The sequence below is a fragment of the Sus scrofa genome, chromosome 10 (assembly GCF_054392235.1).
Source record: "Sus scrofa isolate SSC_HxYL_T2T_F1_AM1 chromosome 10, Sscrofa_HxYL_maternal_Yorkshire_Landrace_v2.0, whole genome shotgun sequence".
Lineage (NCBI taxonomy): Eukaryota > Metazoa > Chordata > Mammalia > Artiodactyla > Suidae > Sus > Sus scrofa.
This window is the reverse complement of record NC_139392.1, coordinates 79,079,571-79,093,059: the sequence shown is the minus strand read 5'-3', so window position 1 is coordinate 79,093,059 and position 13,489 is coordinate 79,079,571. Positions and strand designations below refer to the sequence as shown.

Sequence of the window (13,489 nt, the reverse complement as noted above, 5' to 3'; positions counted from 1 at the left end):
AACCAGATAAAGTTGTAGATGGCAATTTGACTCCACATGCACTAAATGGAAGGAAATTGACAGGAAACCTGAGAGTAGAGGCGATAGGATGCAGAGCAGAGAACTCCGGGGCCGCTTGGCTCTGTGACTGACGACCTCAGAGCTTACCAACCTGTCTGAGCCTGTCTTCTCAACTGCAGAAAGAAAAGATTAATCAAAACCATAGGTATAAGATTTAAATGAAAGTGAAGGAAAACGCTCCATAAACTATAAAGCACAGTGCGAACGCCTGAGTTAATATAAAGACTTTTGTCAAGATTAAGGTTTCATCACATTGATGCTATAAACACATTTATATAACATTAGTTAGACTAGCCAAGAAGACTGAAAGAAGACAAGAACAAATCTACACCGATGGTGTGTGTATCCTCTACCCACCTGGGAACAGAGACATGAGCCCAGTCAGCAAATCCCACATGCCCCTGAGGCTGGCCCTCTAGAGCTGTCATCAGTACACACAATTCACTTGTATATTTTTAGCATTTTTACTGCTGCTTATTTTTGGTCAAAAGAGGCAATGCTCAGTTTATGGCATTTTATTTAATTAAAAATGGAATAAGCCCACATAGGAAAAGTATTAAAGGAAAAAAAATGAATGGCTTCACACTTTAGAGACTCAGTGTTTGATGTCAGGGGCCTTGTGCTTGACAATGTGAGGATGCTCTGCTTTGTGTGCCTGGCAGTGTGTCTGCATTCACTGCAGTAACGTGTTCTGTCTGTGATGAGTCACTTATTTTCAGAGATGTAGAAACACCTGCTGATTTTCAGGAAACCAACTCCACAGGGAAAAAAGTGTGGGGTGGGAGAAGGATGGGTTCCATTCTCAGAAGTTAAGTGGAAAACTCCCTTGTTTTGTGTGGTTAAACCCTGGTTTGGGGATGTATAACTTCATCCAAAGCAGGAAGAAGCTCCTTTTTGGAATTTTGGGGGAAACTATCTGAGGTCATTTAAGGCACTGAGTCCACAGGGTAATGAGCAACCACTCCCCACCAGGCACTAGGAAGTTTGCTTGGGGGGTAGGGGGTGGAAATGCTAGATAAACCCACAGTCCAATCACATTCTCACATTACTTTTGGTGAAATTAAGTAAAAATAGCACATATTTCTTGCCACTGATCTCTTAACTGAGGGGTAATACCACCCGAGGCCAAAACCATTTTTAAAGTGTGTGTGAAGATATTAAAGTGGTTTCTTAAGAAAATAAACATATCACATATGTTGAAGAATTTAACACTTTTTTCATAGCACATACTGACCATATGACTTCAAGTTATGACCCTTTTATAAGTGGATTTCTCAGATAGTCAACTCCACTGGTAATTGTGATGTTAATATAATCACAGCAATTTACTAAAAAAAAATTCAAAAAGCAGTAGAGCTTTAATAAAAACCAAGGGCAATCATAAAATTGTAACAACTTTAGTAAAAGAATGACAACTCTCAGTGTCTCCAGATGGGAGGTGAAAGATCTCTGTAGATAATACAGCAATTGTAGCTGAAGTCCATGGTACTGCAGAAACTACTTTATGATACTAAAATGGGGCTCTCTTTCAGGGGTCAGTGAACTTTCTCTGAAAGGGGCTACCTAGTAAAGTGTTTTAGGCTTTGTGGGCTATCAGTCTTAGTCACAATTCTATACACTGCCACTATGGTTTAAAAGCAGCCATAGAAAATATGTAAATATGGGAGTTCCCACTGTGGCTCAGCAGTAACAAACCCAGCTAGTATCATAAGGATGCAGGTTTGATCCCTAGTCTCGCTCAGTGAGTTAAGGATCTGGCATTGCTCTGAGCTGTGGACTTTGTCTCAGGTACAGCTTGGATCCCTTGTTGCTATGGCATAGGCTGGCAGCTGTAGCTCCAATTAGTCCCCTAGCCTGGAAATTTCCATGTGCTGCTGAGTGTGACCCTAAAAGGAAAAAGAAAAATTATGTGAATGTGGCTTGGGTTCCATCTCAGGCCTGGGAACTTCCACAGGCTATGGGCATGGCTCAAAAAAGAAAAACGTGAATGAATGGGCATGGCTGTGTTTCAATAAAACTTTAGTTACAAAAAATCATATGGGTCTAGATTTGTGGTTGGCTGACCTCTGTTCTGATCAATAGGAAGCTGCCCTGTTCATATAGTACAAGTACAGAGAAAGGGGGAGAGGTAGAAAGAAAGGGCGGAAAGCATATTACAAAAAGTATTTAAAATTAGTGATCTGAGTTCCCGTCATGGCTCAGTGGTCAACGAATCCGACTAGGAACCATAAGGTTTCGGGTTTGATCCCTGGCCTTGCTCAGTGGTAGAGGATCTGGTGTTGCCGTGAGCTGTGGTGTAGGTTGCAGATGCAGCTCAGATCCCACGTTGCTGTGGCTCTGGCGTATGCTGGTGGCTACAGCTCTGATTAGATCCCTAGCCAGGGAATCTCCATATGCCGCCAGTGCAGCCCTAGAAAAAGACAAACAAAAAAATTAGTGATCAGGTAAGCATTGAGGTCCTGCTGTGTAGCACCGGGGTAGAACATTGATGGAAGATACTATAAGAAAGGAAATGTATATATATGTATGACTGGGTCACTTTGTTGTACAGCAGGAATTGGCACAACATAAATCAACTATACTTTAATTAAAATAAAATTAGTGATCAGTTCACTGGGAGGGTTTAACTACTTAAAGACAGTTTTTTCCAAACCAAGCCACTCATCAGAAGCACCTGGGAAAAACCTAACAGATTTTCAGAGTTCCCTAGTAGGCTAGTGGTTAAGGACTTGGCATTGTCATTTCCCTGGCTTGAGTTACTGCTGTGGCTCAGGTTTGATCCCTGGCTCAGGAACTTAACGCATGCAGCAGACACAGCCAAAAAAATTATACATTTTCAAGGTCCACCTCCAGAGACTGCAGTTTAGTAGGTCTAGAGATATTTTTCGACTCCCCTGTGAGACCTTGTGATTTATTTCATTTATTTTTTGGTCATACCCACACATTTATAGACGTTCCGGGCCAGGATTGAGTCCAAGCTGCAGCTGCGGCCTACACCACAGCTGCGGCAATGCCAGATCCTTAACCCACTGTGCTGGACCAAGGATCCAATCCTTGCTTCAGCAGCAACCCAAGACAAGACAGATCCTTAACCTGCTGGGCCACAGCGGGAACTCTGACCTTTTGATTTAAAAAGTCAAGTGAGGAGTTCCCGTTGTGGCGCAGTGGTTAATGAATCCGACTAGGAACCAGGAGGTTGCGGGTTCGGTCCCTGCCCTTGCTCAGTGGGTTGGGGATCCGGCGTTGCCGTGAGCTGTGGTGTAGGTTGCAGACGCGGCTCAGATCCCGCGTTGCTGTGGCTCTGGCGTAGGCCGGTGGCTACAGCTCTGATTGGACCCCTAGCCTGGGAACCTCCATATGCCGAGGGAGCGGCCCAAGAAATAGCAAAAAGACAAAATAAATAAATAAATAAATAAATAAAATAAAAAGTCAAGTGATAGCAATAAAATGCTGTTGGACTAAGAAAATGATAGGAAAATGGAGTAATAGAGATGGACTCTCATAAATTGACTTGTGTGGAACATTTGCTATAAAATCTAGGAGGGTGCATGCAGGCAAGCTCTTCTGATGCCGTTGAAGGAATTGGTGAAAGAGCTTTGACAGAGGAAGGGCGGCGGCGAGGTCTGGAGTCCCAGGGGGCACGAGGTCCATTGCTCATGCATTCAACCTTCAACCTCCAGTTGCCACAGAGCCACCCTGGCTTTGCCACGAACTATCGTGTGAGCTCAGACAGTCCCTCGGCTTCTCTGGGCCAAGGTTTCCTCCTCTGGGACACCTCTCCCAGCAGCAAGTGCAGGATTCCATACCACTCGTATCGCAGTGGATTCCGAGAAGTCCCAGCCTTTTCTCCCTCTCTTATGAAGTTAAACTAAACATAAGTGTGTAAGAGTGAGAAAAAGACTGGGGTGTGTTAAAGCCCCTTTGGTGGGATTTCACAGAATCGCAAAAACAGGACTAAACTTCCAAAGGACATTTGGTTTAGATGATGGGTTTCCTTTTATGAAGGAACTTTTACTAATCACTCTGGGGAACTTGTCAGCTCTACTTTTCCAGACGCTTACTGGTCTCCTGGGCCACCTTCCCAATAGCATTTCTCCCTTGCGCTGATACCAGGAGCCACTAGCCTGTGTGTGGGGAGAGGCTGAAGGCAGGTGGCCAGGCCGAGCTCCTGTGCGCAGGAACCCAGAGGCACGGCAGGCCTCTGCCCTTTACAGGATAACTTTTACTTTTAACATAGCAGTAACATGACTGGAGCTGAGTAAAATGCTATTTAAGATGGGGAGAGAGGGAGTTCCCATCATGATTCAGCAGTTAATGAACCAGACTAGCATCTCTGAGGACACAGGTTTGATCCCTGGCCTCACTCAGTGGGTTAAGGATCCAGTGTGGCTGTGAGCTGTGGTGTAGGTCGCAGACACGGCTTGGATCCTGTGTTGCTGTGGCCCTGGCGTAGGTGAGTGGCTACAGCTCCTATGGGACCCATAGCCTGGGAACCTCCATATGCCATGGGTGCAGCTCTAAAAAAAAAAAAAAAAGATGGAGAGAGGGGAGTGATGGGGCTTGATTTTAAGAGCTGGAGGAGGCTGTACTTTGTAGGACACACACTATGATTGCTGCTTTTATGCTAATTTAAAAATTCCTGGAAAGGCAGTGGTGCCGGGGCCTCAAGTCCGGATGCTAAGAACTCCGGAGCTTAAACCTCTCAGTCTCACATTCTTTCCACTCCCCTACTTCACTTTAGTGTATTATATATATTACCACTTCATTATTATATACAAATTCTTAATCTCTTGCATTTCACCCTTAACCACTATTTCCAAAAGTGCTGCATTAAAGTTTAATACCTCAGACCACCTTTTGTCCTTCTGTGAATCAGCAATAACCAGTTTTCTGCGACTAATGTGAATTCAACCCACGAAATTAAATAACCGAAATGAAAATAAATGTCTGTGTTCCAACTGACTACAGAGAAAATGGCACTTAAGCTCTCTGCTGACCACAGTCAGCTGTGCTGTAATGTAACATACATGTTGCTAAAAATCTGTGCTGTGCAAACTCGCCCAGTAAAAACCACAGAGCCCATGGGAATAATGGGGTACAACTCCCCAAAGCATCAGTGGTGATACACTGAAAAAAAAAAAAAGGAACCTATTAATACAAACAGTAGCACAGTTTTAAACATGCTAAGTGGTCAGGAAATACATAAATGTCGCAATAAATGTGGCGCATTACCTTGAAAAGACCTGGAGGATGCCTGTGGTCATAGGTAGTGGGTGTTGGAAGGGCTGCAGCTCTTGGGTTATTGAAGGTAAAGGGAGGAGGGTGACGTGAGGTCAGAGGCAAAGTCATGGCTCCAGATACGGGCAGTGTGCCCCCCGTGTGTTGAGCCGAGGTCAGTGTTTGAAGGATGTGTCGGGCACAGGTCAGCTGGGGCAGTTTCTGTGCTCATCAAATGTTCCTTGAGGACCAGCGGTGCATGCGGCCAAAGTGAAAAGTGCCTCAGGCTCAAATTATTCTCTCCCATATCGATCACATTAAGAATAACTGCATGTTCAAAACAAGCGCTGCAGCTGGAACTGGGTTTGCTCATCTGGCACCAAGGACAGTGGAACACTATGAAAAGCCTTCTAGCCACCAATGGTGTCCCAATAATGTTTCAAAACATACTGACAACTACAACTTGATTGGGAAAGGTAAAAAATAAAACTCTAACTTTAGAGGATATTCATTGAAGAGACTTCTCTATCCATCTTGCAGTGAGTCACTTTTGTCATGGAAGTTTCTATTATTATTTATTAGCAGTTCACAGGTTGAAGGCAAAGCTCTAGTTCCTGAAAAGTCTCAATTTTACTTTTACTTCTTCAGGGATCATCTAAAGATACTCCTAGTGCTGCGTATTTAAAATCTGTTAGCAACAGAGAGAAACACAATTGAGAGAGAGGCACGAAGGCTGCACCTTGTGAGTCATCAAAGTGCTTTATTTCGTAAAGCCTGGCTCATGACTGGAGTGTACTGTTAGCACTAGGAAATACAAGGCAAACGTCCTCACTCTGTCCCAGGAGTTGACCAACAGAAATGGAAGACAGAGACTGTTACAGACAAAAATAAAGCATTTTGTAAACTTCTAAAAGCATACACAGTTTGGCCACAAAGGAAACAGTTACTCAAATAATGTACGGGTACCTTCTCTTTACTTCAGGGTCTCACTTCTGTAATCGTGGATCAAAGAAACCACAGCAGAACTTCAGAACACTGAGAGGGACTTGATGCCAGAATGAATTACGGGCGGGGGTATTAAATCACCATCTCCATTCATTTAAACACACAAAAAACAGATTTGGACAACAGGTCACAGTGCCGTTGACATCATCTGTTGAGGATAACAACTATGAGAAGTCCGCAGATGAGCAGAATGGCCTTGCTGCTGGCTTCCCAGGATTCCAACTTGCTGTCACCTTGTGTGTTCGAGAGTCAACCCACATACACGGGGTGCAGTCACAGATCTGGTAAGCCCTGAAGTCAAGTCACTGGAAGAGGCAGTATGGCAGGGGGTATTTGCTGAGTTGTAAGTAATTATTGAAGAGTGGGATTTTTTTTTTTTTTCTTTTCTGAACCTGCCTACAAAAATCATCTCACGTTTTAAACAGAGAATTTCAAAGGCACAGCTTTAGCACAGTGTATAAATTGATAACCTATTCTAAGCAAATCTAGTATTCACTTGACGCCTTTCAGAAAATGCCAGGAAGTTGGTAAATACATGATCAGTGTTGGAAATTTATAACTTGATTAGACACAGCACAGTTTAGGGCAATGAACATACATAACCAGATCTGGGTTAAACATTTTCTTAAAAAAAAATCATTAGGTTAATAAATGTATATCTGGAGGAAACAAATCAAACCTTTTCCTTTTCCTGTAAAAGACTGCCTACCAGGTACTTTGAATAAAACATTCACCCCAAAATGTGACTGCAGGATACATTTCAAAATAGGACAAACATTTCACCTACACTGTCAAGTGACTTTACATGTAAACTTCAAAAATCACATGCTGTACATTAAATTTTTAGATTCAAAAAATCCCTGTTTTCCTAATAATGTAAACAGTAATATTGAGGGTTTCAATTAAAGGGATAATTCATAACAAAATACTATGGTTTAACAGGAGAATTGAGAGTTCTAAATGCTTTGCTTGCCTTCCCACTCTGGGAGATGCAGATACCATTGCCCAAAACGATGCACTTTTAAGGAAAGCTTTATTTTATTTTGTAGCATTAATTCCTATATTGCAACATAAGAGTGTATCAGTGAAGAAGCTCCAGGCAAGAAAAGAGAAGCAGTTTTCCTGGACATATTTACTGAGGTGAAAATGTACAGAGAGAGTCACCAGGGGCATCAGCTTCCTGCCGAAGGAGGGGTGTGTGTCCCTGGACACTGGGAATCCCGACACCTGAACCAGGACGCACGGGGGATGCCAGCCTCCTCCGCCCGGGGCCGGGGTATGACTGTTAAGGAGTGTCAGCGTGCGTAGTAGAGTGTGACATTTGCGGTAAGTTTTTTCCCCTCTTTTAATCACCATCATTATTATTATCTTCATTATTATTATCTTCATTATTATTACGAATACTGTCTCACATCTTTCAACTCCAAAAAATAAACTGATCCACAGTTTCTCGTGTGGTGCCGACCTGGTCGGTCTGACATGCGCAGCCTTCTCCCCGCCCCCTGCAGGTGCTCACTCACTCACTCACTCATTCGTCGACAGCTGCAGTCAGAGGGTTGTTGCCCCCAACACACTCTGACCAAAGCTGGTCGGTTTTCACTGATCAATGTTTAAGATACACACACAAACGCGCGCGCACACGTCAGAAATAGCTAGAATGATGCTGGGAAATATCAGGTAGCTGTTAAAGCGAGTAGCCCCCAAATCAGTCGTCTTGGCCTGAAGGTGTAAACGAGGAGGTGTGCTTCACTGAGTTTGGTTTTCATTTTTCCTGCGCTGAAGCCACCTCTGTCCTTCCCACGCTCACATCTGTCTGTGGCCGTGCAGGATGTTACGTCAAGATGTGGCCAATAAAGTCCAAAAAGCGCTTCGAATACTGTTCTGGGTTCACGGTGGAGATCTCTGCGCCAGCCTGGGGATGTGAGGGCAAAGGAGGAGTGACAGGATTACTACTCGGGACCCAGGCAGCTTCCACTGCAGCGGAATGAGAAGCCAGTCACTTTCCAACCTCTGCAGCCTATACTCTTAAAACAGCTGAAAATGTTTGGATATTGCGTCTGAATAACCAAGGCTCTTAGGAATCTGTGTGTGAAAATGAGGCAGAGTCGTAGGAACAACAGAAGCCATCACCACAGCACTGTGACTGCTGCCACTAAAAAAAAAAAGAAAAAAAAAAGAAAAAAAATCCAACCAACCACCTCTGGAATGCTCCCATCAGACGTGGGACCTGTGTGGCCTATGTTCAGAAGCCACGGGGAGAATACTTTTGTTTCTCAAGAAAGCAAATTGGAGATACCTTGAGAATGACACAAAGAGCAACATTTGCCCGCAGGGAAACTCTAATAAGGATGCAAGGGCTGTGTTGTTTTTTAGGACTGAGGTTAGTGGCTGGGTGCTCAAAATGAGGGGTGACAGCGGCAGCAAGCAGGCTCCGTGTCAGCTGCTGGGGCTCTTTCAGGCACTGTGACCAGATGAGACACTGCTGTGACTGCATCTCCCCCAGAGGGGCAGGGCTGGTCCCCACTGAGGTCAGTGGGCCGGGTGAGGTCCAGGCTCTGCACACAGCACAACCCCATACACAACTGACAGTGTTTCTGAAATAGTTCTGTGGCAAATGGGGGGTGATATTAGGCTAGTTCCAAAGCTGGGATGACAGCCTGTTCGATTTTACACTAGAGAAAAAGAGCCTTTAATAGAGGCTGACGTTCTGGTGTATCTTGGCTCCACACTGAGGGGAGCACGTCTCTCCTTCCAGTGTGAATGAGCCAGGGCACAAGATCATCCCTATGGGATGGGCTCTGTGGCCAGAATGGATCCCTACCATACAAGCATGGTGGAGACTCGTAACTTGTGAAGTTCAACGAGGCAGGTGGACCTCACTGGTAGGGCGGGGAGTGGGACAGAGCAGGGGCCCAGCTGGTCCTGGAGAACAACCCTCTCTCTCCACCACTGCCTAGTGACGGGATCCTGGTGAGTTACCCCATCAGCTCCCTTCCTCAGCTTCCTCATCCAGAAAGCAGGAGCACGCTAGTTATCCCTCACAGGCTTGGCCTGGGAATCCCACAAGTTCCCACAGGCCTGGAACAGAATTCTAAGCAAGCACAAGAAAAGTGAGGGATTTGTATTATGAAACTGTAATCTTACAAAAAACTTCTCTAATAGATGAAAATACAGTCCACTGTGCAGAAATAGAATATTGCGTACCCTGGAAGTGTCTGAAGCAGAGAACAGCGCTTCAGGTCTGAACATTTCATAGTAAAACACTTAGCTGTCATCATTCAGTCCTTTTGTCTGAAACATTTTTCTAACAAAACGAATTTGTATAATGTGCTCTCATGATGCATGATGCCTAAAAAGAAGAGCTGAGACTTGCCAAAAGCCCGGCTCTGACTCTGGCATCAGAATGTGACCCCTGCCGGGAACAAGGATGGAGGGACTGTGGGCAGCGCAGTGGGAAGGAGTGGACCCGAGCTGATCCCTGCAGGACAGGAAGCAGGGAGCAGAGAGGGAAACAAGACTGGGATACTTACACCGTGTTTAACAGTTTTTGCAGCGTGGGCAGCTTTCTTTTTTGCATCGTAATGAGTCAGAATGTCAATAATTGCCATAAAGTACACCTCTTTCCTAGGCGAGTCTGTAAAGGGATGAGAGCAGTGATTGTAGGACAGGTGACAACACCTGGAGAGGCTTGAGCTTCTGATGGGGCTGGGAGTCCAACTGGAAGGGATTGAAGGGATCCAAAAACAAAGGCAGCAGAGGCCTTTAAAAAGTCTTGCGTGTGCCTGTGAAACAGCTTATTTAGCTTTTTGTCCCCAGTTCTCTCTCAGTTTAAGAAGTAAAAGGAGGATATAACCCCAGAATATAGCAGAGGAGGTCCAACAGTAAGACTGAGTATTTTTCCTTTTTTCTTAACCTGCATATTCTTTAATAATTGTGTATTGCTTTGGTGTAAAGGAAAATGCTATTTTAAAAAATACTCTCTAAAACAAGTAGAAGTAATTACATTCCCTAATTTTTTTCTACCATTACATACAACAGTTCCTAATTCTCATTGGATCTAGTATCAAAATTGGATAAAGGCATATATCATCTACAATATCTTCTACTTATTTCCACGAATAGGATGCTGCTTCAATTATGAACAATAAGAAAAAGTACGTTTGACTATATCTAACTTTCCGTGTCCAAGAGACAATTTTGGTGAGCAAAATAAAAAATGCAACTACACAACGCAAACTTACCTGGCTGCTATGCCATGAGATATTTTTCTAAACAATGATGAACCACAGTTTTTATTAATCAGAGGCATGCTTTCATCTCTAAATTATTTTGGTGGTTTCCTGTGCAAGTAGCTCAGGTAGCATGTAGTATGCCTACAGATATCCCATCACCCAGATTTTGACAGATCTCACTTTAGAGAAGAGGGCCACAGACCCACCCCTTAATGGGGGAGAAGAGCAGAGGACATCAGAGCTTCTCCTCTGGCTCCCGGGGCCAGCATCAGCACTTCTGAGAAGGAAGTGGCTGGTGGCAATGCGATGCCTGGTGTGCGTGACGCGTCCATGGGAGGTTTGGAGTGGACCGCGTATGTACCTAGCTCAGCACAGACTTGAGACACTTGAGAGCCGCAGGAAAGAGAGACAGCTAAGAGAAAAGCTATTTGAAGACCTTCGTCACATATGGTACGGATATTCACACAAGCATGTGCATGTGCGCTGTACGTATGCAACACACTCCCGTTCTGTTCCCTCAACGTCACATAATTCAAGGACCTGTCACGTGACACTTCAGAACCAGACATGACAGTTACCTTTAACATACTCTTGTCCTGAAATCCATTAGGGGGACTCTGGAGAATGGTTCGTATAGGGCAGCATGCTTTTAACTGGGGTATTGATTCCTGGTAGATAACAATGCAAAAAAACCCAGACCAATGGTAGAAAAAGCGTTGATAGTAACCCCGCTTACTTTCATGGCATTTAATTCCATAAACATCAATGTTTGGATCAAACTCGCCCGGAGCCAAGGGCGGGGAGCTGTTGAGCGTGTTTCCGGGACTGTCGGGAGGGGTTCCGACGGGGTGGGTGCCGTCGCTTTCCCCCTCCTCCTCCCCGTCATTCTCTTCACACTCCACTTCTTCCTGCTCAGCTCTTTCCACATCGTGGATTCCTACCAGGAGGCTGTAGTCCATGAGCTTCAACTGCGCCAGAAACTGGAGGGTGGGAGGCGACATGGTCAGTTATGCCTTCAATCAACCCAGATTCCAAGAAAGCAAGCTCAGAAAAAGCGCGCATGGGGCGAGGCTGTGAGCGAAGGGGCAGCAGGAGCGAGAAGACAGTTTCCCCAGGAGCAGCCAGGAGCCTCCCTTAGGACGCTCTCATGGTCCCAGGCAGTTCCTCTGGCCCCAACTGCAGCCTCACGCTGTGAGCTGGCTCAGAGCTGGGATGATTTTCCCTGAAATGCAAAGCTGGATGCTGAGAGGCTGCACTGATCACATCAAGGTTGACTGCACCAGAGAGCAGATGCAGGACTGACGAGGAGGAGACACAGAGAAGAGTCCACACTGGCTAATGGGGAAAGCAGGGAGCTTCCAGGGGAGTCTCCCAGGACGGCTGGGGAGAGCACTTTGAAATGCAGCACACTCCCCGGAGGAGATTATCATGCCGTCCATCCGTCACAAGAAGTAAAAGACCAATGTCCCAATCAACCAGCAAATGCCCCTGTCACTGCTCTGGTGAACAAGGCTATCCTTCAGTCCCCTTCGGGTTTCCTTCCCATGGAGATGCTGAAGCCGGCTCACCCTCCAAGAGGCAGCACAGGCCATGATGCCCTTTCTCCCTCCTGCTCCAGCCCTGCCTAGGAGGTAACGTGCGGCACGACCCAGCTCTGTGCACTTGGCTACTCTTGTTGGCCGAGTTCCTTTTTGACTTTCCTTGTCATGCTTTTTATTTCTTCTTTTTTAGTAGATGCACCAGATCTGAAGCACAGTATTCTAATAGATCAGTTAAATGTGGTATTTGGTGTTAGGGCAAAGCGAGATAGCCCATCTGCCAGCTGAAGCCAAAAGGCTCTGGAACCCTCAGCCGGCGGTGCACAGGGCCCATGTCACCTCTGCCCCTGGGCTCTGGGTCTGAGAGGGCACATGATCCTGACTTTCAGAGGCCTCGGGCCCCCTTGCTCAGTGATGCAGAGAAGCTGATGGGCCTTGGGGGCTACTCTGACAGAATTTAGGAAGTAAACTTCCTTACATAAGGGTAACAAATGAAATGATAGGTCTTGAAGTGCTGGCTGCAAATGAAATCAATTTGCAGAGACCTGCAGAGCCAGTTCTTTCTCCCAGCTCTGTCTCTGAGCTGAAAGAGAAGCTGTGCTCCCTGAAAGTCGGGGAGGAGAGGACGGCAAGGTCCAGCTGTTTTCCAGCGCCTTCAGCCTCGCCTGCCGAGACTCCTGCCTGCTCACCCCCCTTCCTTAGCTTGTCTTTCTACCGAGAATCCCCTGGGGCCAGGCTTAATCTTCCCCATTTGTTCTGAGCTCAGAAACCAGAAATCCAACAAGTCTTTATGTTTAGATATTTAAGCAAGGTAGGAAAAAGCTAATACTAAAAGTAGATAGAAGCAAATCCTTTGTCAAAAACGAGTGCCGCAGAGCAGCCAACATACATGAAAAGATGCTCAACATCACGCATCAGGAAAATGCAAACAGGGAAATGCAAATCAAAACCACAATGAGATGCTACCTCAGGCCCATGAGAGTCGCTCTTAGCCAGAGCACAAATAAGTATTGGCGAGGATGTGGAGAGAAGGCGGGCAACCCTCATACGCAGTTGGTGGGAACGTAAACTGTCCTATTCTATGGAAATGCTGTGGAGGGAGCTCAGAAAATTAGAAACAGAACTACCATATGATCCAGCAATCCTGCTTCTGGGTATATGGCCAAAGGAAATGAAACTATCTTGAAGAGAGATCTGCATCTCCCATGTTCACTGCAGTATTACAACACCTGAGATGTGAAAACAACCCGTGTCTGTCTATGAATGAATGGATAACAAAGGTATGTGTGTGGACAACACACACAGTGGAACATTAAGCTTTAAAGAAAAGGAAATTCTTTTGCAGCAACACGGATGGAACTAGAGACTCTCATACTAAGTGACATAAAAAAGAGAAAGACAAGTTTCATATGATATCACTTATATCTGGAATCTAAT

General features: G+C 45.3%; 1 protein-coding gene and 1 long non-coding RNA gene across 7 annotated transcripts in view; one reads left to right on the top strand and one right to left on the bottom strand.

Moving 5' to 3' along the window:
* LOC146399544 (uncharacterized) overlaps window positions 1–13,489 on the top strand; it is a 345,027-nt gene that overhangs the window by 223,620 nt on the left and 107,918 nt on the right. The window lies entirely within an intron of this gene.
* PIP4K2A (phosphatidylinositol-5-phosphate 4-kinase type 2 alpha) overlaps window positions 6,018–13,489 on the bottom strand; it is a 184,728-nt gene continuing 177,256 nt past the window's right edge. For 4 of the 6 annotated variants that reach the window (XM_013980257.3, NM_001195781.1, XM_084978786.1 and 1 more), the window contains 3 exon segments: window positions 11,251–11,494; window positions 9,813–9,916; window positions 6,018–8,194 (listed from right to left, as the gene is read on the bottom strand). In XM_013980257.3, the coding sequence (XP_013835711.2) occupies window positions 8,114–8,194; window positions 9,813–9,916; window positions 11,251–11,494 (429 nt within the window). In that variant the 3' untranslated portion in view covers window positions 6,018–8,113. 6 annotated transcript variants of the gene reach the window in all.